This window comes from Myotis daubentonii, chromosome 5 (genome assembly GCF_963259705.1).
Source record: "Myotis daubentonii chromosome 5, mMyoDau2.1, whole genome shotgun sequence".
NCBI classification, from domain to species: domain Eukaryota; kingdom Metazoa; phylum Chordata; class Mammalia; order Chiroptera; family Vespertilionidae; genus Myotis; species Myotis daubentonii.
Window position 1 is genome coordinate 6460636 of NC_081844.1, and position 12004 is coordinate 6472639.

The 12004-nt window shown below is 58.8% G+C and overlaps 1 protein-coding gene across 4 annotated transcripts in view; it reads right to left on the bottom strand.

The window, feature by feature from the left end:
- Positions 1-1391: 1391 nt before the first annotated feature.
- ARHGEF18 (Rho/Rac guanine nucleotide exchange factor 18) overlaps positions 1392-12004 on the bottom strand; it is a 55513-nt gene continuing 44900 nt past the window's right edge. For 2 of the 4 annotated variants that reach the window (XM_059695732.1, XM_059695729.1), the window contains 10 exons: positions 11143-11234; positions 8014-8193; positions 6665-6799; positions 6151-6275; positions 5550-5606; positions 5415-5462; positions 4841-5311; positions 4217-4481; positions 3340-3468; positions 1392-3264 (listed from right to left, as the gene is read on the bottom strand). In XM_059695732.1, coding sequence (XP_059551715.1) covers positions 3131-3264; positions 3340-3468; positions 4217-4481; positions 4841-5311; positions 5415-5462; positions 5550-5606; positions 6151-6275; positions 6665-6799; positions 8014-8193; positions 11143-11234 — 1636 coding nt within the window. In that variant the 3' untranslated portion in view covers positions 1392-3130. Of the gene's footprint in view, positions 3265-3334; positions 3469-4193; positions 4482-4840; positions 5312-5414; positions 5463-5549; positions 5607-6150; positions 6276-6664; positions 6800-8013; positions 8194-11142; positions 11235-12004 lie in introns of those variants that run through there. The other 2 variants (XM_059695730.1, XM_059695731.1) reach the window with 2 other exon arrangements.

The window sequence follows — 12004 nt, forward strand, 5'->3', positions numbered from 1 at the left end:
TGGGGCAGCAGGCTGTGCTGGCTGCCACCCACGCTGCCTCCTGCCAGGCCGTGCCCACATCACATCCTTCCTCCTGATCCCTGGGAGGTGCTTGTGGTCGAAGCAGCTGACACTCAGCCACCGCTCGGACCAGGGCCGGCATCCTTCAGGCCAGTCCGGCACCTCGTAGGGTCCTCGCGGGCCGGCCGGTGTCTGAAGATGCCGTGGCGCTGCCTCCGCCTCAGGGAGGCGTGGCGGGACCGGTGCGCTTGTTTTCAGTCCGACATCTGCGGCCGCAAGTGCGTGCATGTGGCATTGGTAGATGCCCCCCAGCCTGCGCCTGCTGGGCGATCTCCATGTGTCCCTGGACCCTCCACCTTAGTCCCCGTGGGAAAAAGGGAATCAGGCTCTGCCTTACGTCCCCAAAGTGCCTGGAAGACTCACCAAGACCTGTGCTTGCAGTCTGAAGCCTCATGATGGCTCTTTTCTGGGAAGATAAGTGGCTGGCAACAGCGGGGATGGAGGGCTGCTCGGGGTAACATGGGTGCAGAAGAAACCCCACCCTACACTGGCTCAGTCTCCCCCTCCCTATTGCAAAGCCGAGCAGCTGGCATGTTCCAGCGCCCGAGGAACCAGCGAGACTAGGTGGGGTCAGAGCAGCACCGCCTGCCCGTCTGGAGACTCGGGGAGTACATTAAGCGCTGCACGAGTGGGCGAGCCACGTGGACACCTGGCTATGCCACATCAGGCCCCGGGGCTCTGGCTGCTGGTCAGCCTGGGGGCCACCGCTGGCCAGGCTCAGGCACACTGCTGGGCAGCTGAGATGACCCTGCCTGCAGAGTGGCCACACCCCTGCCCACTGCTAGGTCCTTGGTGGGGGGTAAGGCGTCACTGGTCCTGGGAGCACGTCTGTGGCAAACGGCTCAGGGAGCAGGGGGCCATCACCTCAGGGCCACAGGGCCAGGCTAGCCAGGGTGGGAGGGCGTGGCGGCATTCCCCAAAAGCTGACCTGCATTGGGGGGTTCACTCTGGGCCTTCTGCCTCTACCTCTGACTGTCCAAAAAGGATCATGCGGGGACTTCTCAGACGAACAGAGCAGACTCCGCTCGCCACAGGCGTGGGGTACAGGCAGCTGGTCAGGCTAGTCCTGAGGCTGCCTCCCTGCACTCCCCGCCCCAGCTACAGGGCAGGAGTGGGGACAGCAGCCGAGGGGGCTCCTAGGGTGTCGTGGGCCCACTGGGAGGTGGGACATCAGACTCTGGTCCTCAGGCTCCTGCAAGACTCTGGGTCTGGTCAGACCTCCCTCCAGTTCTCCTGCAGCACCTGGCGTGCGGCCCCGCTGGCGAGGTGAGCCTGGGGGAGCCCCACCAAGAGACGACCCTGCCGCAGTGAAGGACAGCCGCTCCGCCAGCTCGTCTTCAGACACCTTTATTGCTAGAATCGGGCTTGAGCTCTAAGGCAGTTCTGAAACATCCCGCATGAGGACATGCTGCGATCGTAGCATCACTGGGTGGACTGAGATCATGTCAAAGTTACCAAAGATGTACCCAGATCCCACAGGAGTAACACTGCTCAGCCGCCAACTTTACAAATAAAACCGGGCCCTACCCAGGAGTCACCGCAGGCTACCTGCCCGCTGCACGGCACACGCCGAGGAGGAGCCTTGGACATCTCTTCCTGTGGGCCTGAGGCCCAGGAAAGCACAAAGGACAGGAGTAAAGGAGAATTCTCTAAAGTGCTCTGATTCGTCTCAGTACAAACACACAACACTGATTACAGACCCAGCACAGGCAGGCTCTCGTGTCCAGGGGACGGAGGACACGTCTCTTTGGCCCTTGCTGATGCTGCTGGTCCCGTAGGCAGAGTTGAGGGTCAGGGCCAGCGGGGGCCGGGGCCGGAGTGGTTCTGAACGGCTGCTGTCAGCTCGTCACTCACTGGCTGTGTCACCTTGACCCTGTGGTGCCCCAACTCCTGGGCAGCCCAGGACCCATTCTGCCAACGCTTCGGGAGGTGCTGGGCTCTGGGCCGGTGGAGGGAGCCTGGGATGCAGAAAAGTGAGTCATGTCCCCTTCCTGCACCAGCACCCGGCTTGTGTTTGGCCAGAGGTGGGACGTGGCTCTGGCTCAGTCACCACCCTGACATGTGACACCACCCCAACACCCACAGCCTTGCGAGTGGACTGGTGGCCCTTGACCTCTTCCAGGGATAAGGGGACAGCCCGCTACAGCGGCTCACTGGATGTGTGGGCCTGTGAGGTGGCCACCTGCCCACTGGAGGTCTCCAGGCCACATGTGCTCCCAGTGTGTCACCTTCATTGGCAGCGCCACCGCTCTGCTCTGTGTTGTACCTGCATCAGCCCATCAGCACCGGAGACCAGCCCATCTCATGGGGACTGAGGGCCCCCTGCTGGGGGCTGGGACTTTGGGGTGTGCTGGCCTGGCTAAACCTCTTGATTTGGCTTTCCCAGGCCGAGCACCTGGAGAGCCACGCGGACTCGGTGAGGTGCCTGGGAAATCACAAAGATTGACTACAGCAGGTTTTAAAAAACCCACTAAATTAACACGGGTTCCAGTCAGACCCCTTCGAGGTGAGTTCTGCCCTAAAGAACTCGCGTACAACTGGCCATCCTTTCCAGGCACTCTGCCCTGGGGGCCCTCTGTCCCTGGGGCTATGTACGCCCTCGCCTTGCCTGTGCCCTTGCCTTGAGGCTCACCATGAACCCATGTACATCTCGGCTTTGATTCTGCCAAGGGAGACAGCTGACACTACCCTGGCCCTTCTGCTGCCCTAATGACCAGTCCAGCTCCAGTGTCTCCTCCTCCTCAGACCGAGGTCTGGCCCGTCGTCAGGCTCCGTGTGGGACCCCCAGTCTGTCACTACCTGGGAAAACTGCTTGGAGTGGGCCTCTCCCTACCCAAGCGGGGGCTGTCATTAAAATAGCTCCTCAGTTAGCTTAGGTTCAACCTTCAATTAAAAATGTCCCTTTTCGTATAAAAAAAGGCACCGCCGCTGATCAATCCTACAGCAAGAGCCTGGAGACGACAGGCGGCCCCGGCCCAAACCTGGCCAGGTGGGCATCCACGGTGGTGTGCTGGGCAGGGGGAGGGCAGCCGGCGAGTCCCAGAGAGCATGGCACCTCAAGCCACTGGCCCTAGAAGAAGATGACGTCTTCTTTGCTCACTTCTTCCTTGTCGAGTGGGGTAAGGGGCTGCAGCACGGGCAGGAAGGGGGGACACTCGGGGGATGTGTCCTCCACGGCTGGGCTGGGCGCCGGGCAGGAGAGGTCTGGAAGACAGAGGATGGTGGTGTCGGCAGCCACCAGGCACTGCGGAGGCCCTGCGCCTGGGTGGCTGGGCTCACCTTGGGGGGATGCGGAGCGGTGGCTGCTGCGCCGGACGGGACTCAGTGAGCTGTGGCTCCGAGAGGCATACTCCTCCTTGCCCGTGAGTTTGCTGAAAAGCTGCTGCTGCTGCTTCAGGTCGAACGAAGCTGACAGAGGGAAGAGGGTGCAGCCTGGGTGCTCAGCCCGGCTCCCGCACATGGCAGCCCCCACCCCTGCTCTTGAGCACTTCCCAGGACACTGTTCCAGGGGGACCCCGCTCAGACAGTAAGCCCCAAATGCAGTGACACAAAATGGGGAGAACAGCCCCCAGCCGACCCCAGGTAGCCCCTAGAATAAGCCAACCTCTGGACCCAGTCCTGGGACACAGGCCCTGCTCTGTAGGTCCCAGGAGGGCTCCCTGACCACACCTGCACACTCACAGCACCTGAGGGAGCCCCGAAGCTGGGTCAGAGACCCCTGGCATCGTCACCAGTGTCCCCGAGTGACTAGGGTGCTCTGACTGCTGGCCTCTGGTGCCACCCCACAAGGCCCGCCAGGCCCTTCTTTCTGAATTGCCAAGACACGCCCTTCCTGGTCCAGTTTGAGGACTGAGGTGGAACGGACCTGGGGTCTGCCAGGCCCATGTGGCTTCCAGAGGATACACCTCCCCAGGGTGGGGGAAGGGCCTCAGCACATGGCCAGCTGCATCTCCCGGAGGACGGAGGACGGCCTGGTCCTGTGGTTCGCCCACAAGGAGGGGCTTTGGTGTCACTAATTGCCCCTGACTGGATCTCCTAGTCCGGGAGGGGCTGGGCCGGCACTGGAGGCCACGTCTCCCAGAGATCACCTAGACCCCTACTCCATAGACGGAGCTGGGCCCCACCCGCCACACCCTCCCTCAGGCACAGAGCTCACCTGAACTCTCGCTGCGCTGGGAGCCCCTGCTCTTGCCGCCCTTGTCCTTGCCGCCCTTGGTGAAGGCCGCCAGCTTGGTGGGGATCTGCTGCTGCACGGCCGCCTGCCTCTGGATCTGGTTGGTGGTGCTGAGCAGCTGGATAGGCACGTCGCTCCTGGCTGGCCGGCTCTCGGCTGGGGTGCTGTCCCGGCGAGCCACCTCGGGGCGCTCAGGGCCTTCCAGCCCCTCCCCGTTGAAGCTGGGGGAGTGGCTTGGGGGCTGGGCCTGGAAGAGGGACAGAGACACACCCCAGAGATGCTCCTCAGGGAAGCCCTTCCTGGGACAGAGGGGAGGTGCTCTCCTCAGCACCGCCCACTCCCAGGGCTTTGGGGAGAGCCTTGTCCACCCGCCCGGAACCTGGGCCCGCAGCTTGCAGCCTCTTAGCTGGGCCGATGGAGCTGCCATTTGCTGCCTGACCCCTAAACACACACACACACACACACACACACACACACACACACAGAGCTCGCAGCCCCAACACGGGCACTTGCATGGTGACACTCACACATGCCCTTGTCCCCCGCGTGTTCACGCATGCGCTGCCGCCACGCACCACACCGGCGGCTGCCCGCTCCCTCGCTCACCTCTGTGGGCAGCTCAGGTGGCAGCGCCCCGGGCGCTGTGTTCTGCTTCTTGAGCCTCTGCAGCAGCTCCAGCCGCTCCCGCTCGCGCTGCACGAGGCGCTGGGCCTCCCGAAGCCGCTCCAGGTCGTGCTGGTAGGCCTGGCGCTGCTGCTCCAGCTCGGCGCGCTCCTGGGCCAGCTGCTCGTGCAGCCGCGCTGCCTCGCTCTGGCGCTGCTGCAGGTGGGCCAAGGCCAGGTCCAGCTCCTGCCGCTGCTGCTCCCGCTGGCGCTCCCAGCGCTGCTGCTCCAGCCGCAGCTGGCTCTGCAGCTTCTGCACGCCCGCCAGCTCCTCCCGCTGCTTCTCGAAGTTACGCTGCCGCTCCTGCTCCAGCAGCAGGTTCCCCCGTGTCGACTGCAGCCGGAACTGCTTCTCGCGCTCCTGGATGGAGGCCCTCTGCATCTCCACGTAGCTGTCCTGCTGGGTGATGACCGCCTGGGGAAGTGGACTCATGAGGTGCTGGCCCTGCCCTCTCCCAGATCCCCGCCGCAAGCAGGCAAAGGGCAGTGCAGCCTGTCCCTGCCCACCACGCCTGTACCTGGAGGCTCAGGAGCAGCTGGGACAGTGTCTGGACTCGCTGGACCAGCTGTGGAGAGACAGAGTGCTGGCTTTCCGCCCGAAGCCCTCCCGGTGTGCGTGCCAGTCCCCAGGAGATGGACGAGCCTGAGCCTACCTCCAACTCCAGGACAGTGGGCAGACGGGGGCCAGACTCAGTGCCTGGGGCCTCCACCTGCGGAAACAATGTCGGAGCACACAGCTGCTAAGGAAGCAAGCCAGACTCCGTGCTGACAAGACTGCCCCAGCATGGCAGGCTTTCCTCACTGCCTGGGCAGTGAGGGCGCAGGGTGGCTCCGGAGGCGGAGGCAGCTGGCAGGGGCCTGGCCATGGCACTGGCCTCGGACTCAGCACGCCGCCCGGCCCTGCTCTCACCCCGACGCTTGGCAAGGGTGGGTGTTCTGAGTCGAAGGGGAGGGAGCAGCCAGCATGATTGGCACCCGTGGCTGTGAGGACACTGACCGCTCATGGCCCCGCATGGTGCTGCTCACCTGTGGGGAGGCCACGGCTGCTGCCCTGAGCCCGCCCCCCCGGCCTCCCACCTGCCGGCTGCAGGAACAGACACGAGGCTCACTAGCTGGCGCGCTGACCTGACTGAGACAGGCTATTCCCCACGAAGCCAACAGCACATGCCGCTGGCTGTGAGGGGAGGCTGAGCAGTGACAAGAACTGGGCCGGCGCTGTCCTGAGCGCAGGACTGGCCCGAGGGAGCAACGTACCACCCACGGCGCTTCCTCAGAGGCGCCCGGGGTGTCGCCGAGCTTCGCATCTGCGCTGCTCACGGGGTCTTGCCGGTCTCCTGGGCTGAGGTCACCGCTGCATACCTTCTTCCTACAACCGTCACCTAGAAGCCCAGGCCAGGCCCGTGAGGATGCTTGGGGTTCTGCAGGGTCTAGACCCCCTCTCCCCCCGCCCGAACCCAGGCAGGAAATGGTGGCTGGGCTGCTGCCTTAGGCCTGTGCCGAAACGCGGCATCTGTGGCGCAGAGATCAGCAGGAGCAGGCCCGGCTGCTGTCAGACATGACCAACAACACTCAGACGGTCCCTGACCCTGACCATAGCGGGTTTACGGACGCCGACAGGAAGCAGCAGCAGAGACGCCAAACAGCAGGTGCCGGCTTTGCCGAGGATGCGAGCAAAGGGAACATCTGAGGAGCCCGAACCTGCTGCCGCTACTGGCCTTCCTTCCCGAGGGTCCCGGGGCCCAGCCCTTGCGGAGGAGGTACCACTCACTCTTGCCAGGGTCACTGGTGCTGTCGGAGCCTCCAAAGGCCTCTGCCCTCTGGTGCAGGCCCGCAGGGGCACCCCCATCTGCCTGGCCACTGGTGCCGCCCAGCCGCCTGCAGATGAGGCTCTGGATGTCTTCGACTGTGGAAGGAGACAGGCGGGATGCGGTCACACTGTGCGCGTCAGGTGTGGTGCAGGGCCAGGGCAGAGGGCGGTGGGGACCAGCCCCACTGACCCTGTGCACTCCCTGCACAGGCGCTCTGCCCAGGTCAGGCCTCTCCGTGGCTAAAGGAGAGACCAGCCCCGTGGGGCAGCATGTGGACGGGGCATCCTGGACCCTGGGCCTGAGGGTATGCTGGGTCCAGCAAGGAACTGTGTGGCCACTGCTTGTGTGGTGACCATCATCCAGAATGTTAGGGGTCATGGAGGGAGGATTTGGGGACATGGCTGGTCACACAAAGTGCTCTAGGACAAGCAGGCTTTGCCCAGGTGAGGCAGTTGGCCGAGGCCCAGGACACAAGAGGCCTCAGGGGCCAAGAACAACAGCCACTGAAGAAATGGGAGGAACACTGCTACGGCTGCGGAAGCCAGACCGAATGGGGACAGAGTCCGTGGGAGCCCCTCTGCTGTGACCTGCACTGTGAGGGGAGGGGATGTGTCTGCCTTGTTTGCTGCTGAAAGAGGGTGAATGAGCACGGCTGCGGGCCTGACGTGGGGGCTCAGGAGCTGCATGGAAGCTGCCTGGGCTCTGGCACGGACCCCGACTGCTCCGCGAAGCAGGCCTGGCAGGACGCGCACAGGGGCGGGCCACCCACCGGCCAGCGCCCTCCCATGGCTGCTGGTGCATCTTCCCACCAGACCCTGGGCCAGCTCCTAGGAGGGCTGCTGGGTCCAGGAGCCCTCGGAAAGGACCATCAATGTGTACGTGTGCGTGTTTCTGGATATATCACCGTGACCCACTACTCAGAAAGGAGAGTCACCTCTTGAATGTGGGGACTCGTCTCTGTCGACTTCAGATCCCTGGGGCCCAGAACAGTGCCTTGCATGCGGCAGGCACCGGGAGTGTCAAATGTGCGAGAAAGTGGTCTAAGTCCGCGACCAGGGGCTTGCACTGGGTCTCGTCTAACGACCCTCTGGCTCTAACAGGTGCTGGGGAGGGTGCCCAGCCGCCCAGCCAGATAGAAGTGTGCCCCGGAGAGGGCGGCGAGTTGGCCACACCGGGCCAAGGAACTACCGGGCAGAAGGGTGCCGGAGAGGGCGGCGAGTTGGCCACACCGGGCCAAGGAACTACCGGGCAGAAGGGTGCCGGAGAGGGCGGCGCTGTCCCATGAGGACCTTGGGGCGAGGCTACTTACTCTCGGTCATGGCTGACTTGAGGATCCACTCGCCCTGCAGGTTCTCTGAGAGGTCCCCTCCTCGGAAGAGGCGCGGCTGAGCCGAGGCGTCCAGGCCACTCATCTCGGCCATCTCCAGGAAGATCTGCTGCTTCTCTCGCAGGCTCTGTGCGATCTGCTGGTCTTTCAGGCTCAGTCGCTCTGCGAAGCCACGGAGGTGGCCGTCAGGCTCTCTAGGATTGTTCCCCAGGAGTCGGCACTGGGGGGGCCTCACAGAGTGGGCTGGCCTCCGGGGACCCCTGCTGATCCACCTCACCCCAAGGTCCACTGCTCCCTCCATCCAACCTTCGTGAGGCAGTGAGGGACTGGCCCTGCCTCTGATTGCTTCCCACAATCATAAATAGCAAACGGTGGGGTATGGTGAGACCATTAACAAGCCAATTTTGGGACAAACTGAGAGCCTGGTAAGATTTAGTTTTCTAATCTTGAACGTCCTCCTCCAGGCATTTAGGTCAAACTCCTTCCTACAAGTCTTCCTGTTTTATGCTTGTATGGCTGCCATCTCGGCGACTTACTGGATCAGACTTCCTCACTGGTGATTGTTAGTACATCTACATCACGTTCAGACTTATAAATCCCTCACTCTCTCATCAGTTCCAATCATTTTCCAGTTGATTCTATTGTATTTTATAGGCAAAATAATCATGTCATAGGCAAAAACATCATTCTGCATATTTTAATACCATTTTTACACATGCTTTGATGAATCATTTCCTTCTGATTCTGGGTTTTTTGTCATTCATACAAGGAATTTGCTCACTGCTATAAATTAAATACATTCACCCATTTTCTTAAAAAACAAATAAAGAAAACACACACACACACACTCACACACAAAACCACAATTCTGTTGCCACCCTTCCAATCATGCCTTACTTCTGTCTCTCCCAACATTCCCTGGCTGGGACTGCCAAGGTGAAGATGATAATGGAGAGTGGATGGCTCCAGTTTTTTAAATCCTCACCGGGAGGATATGTTTTTTAATTGATTTTAGAGAGAGCGCAAGGGAGAGAGAGAAATATTAATCAGCCTTACATACGCACCCTGACCAAAGATCAAACCCACAACCTAAGTGTGTGCCCTAACTGGGAATCGAACCTGCAACCTTTTGGTGTAGGGGACAATGCTCCAATCAACTGAGCCACCCAGCCAGGGCTGACTTCTGGTTTTGATGGGAGTGTCTCAAAGTTAAGGGTGAGTTCAGCTTTTGATCCAAAATGGGAAAGAATATCTTGATAAAAATATATAGTCCTAATTCACTAAGAATCTTGGGAATGAGTGATGAAGACACATCACTGTGTGACTCTACAGTCTCCATGCAGGACAGATATTTCATTGCTATCAGAGAAAATTGTGAGTTAGAATGAGATGAAATGAATACTTTGCTAGGATTATGCCCTCCAGGGTCCAATGGGATTTCCTCCCCTTTCTTTTGGATATTTTAATTAATTAATATATTTAAATGTGCACTTCCTCACAAAGAGAAATAAAATATATACTACCCAATTTTATGTACCTATTGCGTAAATGTTACTTTATTTAAAATAATGCCCTTAGTGAGCGGGAAGAGGGAAGAGGGAAGTTGATTGAGACCAGAGTACTAGGCACTGCTCTTGGCAATGACCTTGCTGAAATCTCACAGGAATTTGTTGAAACTGGGAGGAGAGTAAACAAGCACAATGCGTTACACTCACACAATGGAATATTCCTCAGTCATAACAAGGAAGGAAATTCTGACACCTGCTGCAAAGTGATGGACCTTGACAATATGCTAAGTGAAATAAGCAAGATGTAAAAGGAGAAATGCTTATAACTCCATTTATACAAGGTCCCTGGAATAGCCACATTCAGAGATAATTGACTAGAACAGTGGTTCTCAACCTTCCTAATGCTGTGACCCTTTAATACAGCTCCTCATGTTGTGGTGACCCCCCAACCATAAAATTATTTTTGTTGCTACTTCATAACTGTAATTTTGCTACTGTTATGAATCGTCATGTAAATATCTGACATGCAGGATGTATTTTCATTGTTACAAATTGAACATAATTAAAGCATAGTGATTAATCACAAAAACAATATGTAATTATATATGTGTTTTCCGATGGTCTTAGGCGACCCCTGTGAAAGGGTCGTTCGACCCCCAAAGGGGTCGCAACCCACAGGTTGAGAACCGCTGGACTAGAAGTTATCGAGCTGGGGGAGGAAGAGCAGAGAGTGACTGCTACCAGGGACTGAGGTTTCTTTTGGGGTGATAAAAATGGTCTACAATTAATTGTGGTGCCCTGGCTGGTTTGGCTCAGTGGATAGAATGTTGGCCTGCGGACTGCAGGGTCCCAGGTTCGATTCCAGTGAAGGGCACGTGCCCAGGTTGTGGGCTTGATCCCCTGAGGGGGACGTGCAGGAGGCAGCCAATTAATGATTCTCTCTCATCATTGATGTTTCTAGCTCTCTTTCCCTTTCTCTTCCTCTCTGAAATCAATATATATTTAAAAAAAATAATAATAAAATAAAATAAAATAAATTGTGGTGATGGCTGTGATGTGCTAAAATCCATTGCATGGGACATTTTAAATGGGTGAATTATATGGTGTGAGAATTCTATCTCAATAAAGTAGTTTAAAAAATTAAAATGGGGAGGAGAAAGCCAAGGTCCCCGAGCCAGGCTGTGGAAGGAGGCTGTGGGTCCTGCGCTAGTACAGGGCCGGGTGCGCCTTCGTGCGTGACTTGGGACACTCACCGTGAACTCCCCTGAATGCGGACGGTGGGAGGGGGCCTGTATGGCAAAGCAGTCGCGTCTGGAAGGGGCTCTGGGACGCTGTGCCCCTCCTCCCTTCCCCACACCCCGGAGACCACTCTGCACCTCCTGACAAAGCTGCTGCAACAGCCCGCAGGGCTGGACCCGAGGCGGCCACAGCAGATCCGGTCACTTGCGCAGTGATTCTCGCCACGGCCAATCCCAGTGGGACAGAACAGAAATGCCACTGGTGGGCCCAGGCCTGCTGCCTAAGGAGTGCTCTGCAGGGCCATGTCACCACCATGTAGGGGGCACATCTGTGGGCATGGGCGCCCAGACTCCCTCCCTCTTACCTTGGAAGTCCCTCAGCCTCAGGGCGCGGGCCTCCACCACCTTCCTCTCCTCCTCAGCCTCGCTGAAGGGCCCTTCCTCCTCGTCAGGACAGCTGCGGGGAGGGGGACAGACGGCTGAGAATGCTCACGGGCGGACTGGCCTCGGAAACGGGCCGAGAAGTTTATCTCAGAACCAGCTGCTAAAGAGGGTCTCATTGTGTGGTGGGGTTAGCTGGTCAATGTGGCAGGAGAACAAGGACAGGGAAGAGCAAGACAGCCCTTAGCATGAACCTCATCTCAGTGCTGGGATATCACCAGCCACAGGTTTTATTATTTATTTATTTAAAATGCCTTGAAAGCCATGTCACCGCTTTTTAAATTTTTAAAATTTGATTGATTTTGAGAGAGAAAGACACACATCAATTTGTTGTCCCACTTACTTATGCATTCATTGGTTAATTTTTGTATGTGTCTTGACCGGGGTTCAAACCCGAAACCTTAGTGGATCAGGACGATGCTCTAACCAACCGAACTACTGGGCCAGGACCAGCCACGTTTTAAATGCCGGCCACAGCGGGAGGAAGAGACTGGGGATAGCTCTTCCTAGGGCCCTGCCCCGCACGGAGGCTGCAAGGCTAGCAGGGCTGAGGCGAGGATGGAGGGAGCTCCCAACAGGCTAAGGCTTTGGGAGGTTTCCAGGCACCGAGAGAGGAAGCGGCAGGCTGCCTAGGTGTGGGGGCTGGGCCCCCTTTTCCCACCTGCTGGGTGGACCAGGAGCCAGGCATCACACAGAACCACAGGGCTGGGGTCCGAGGTTCCCTGGCCCGGGGAGGAAGGACAGAATGCCACGATCTGCTCCAACAGGTCTGGCCCCAGACGGGGG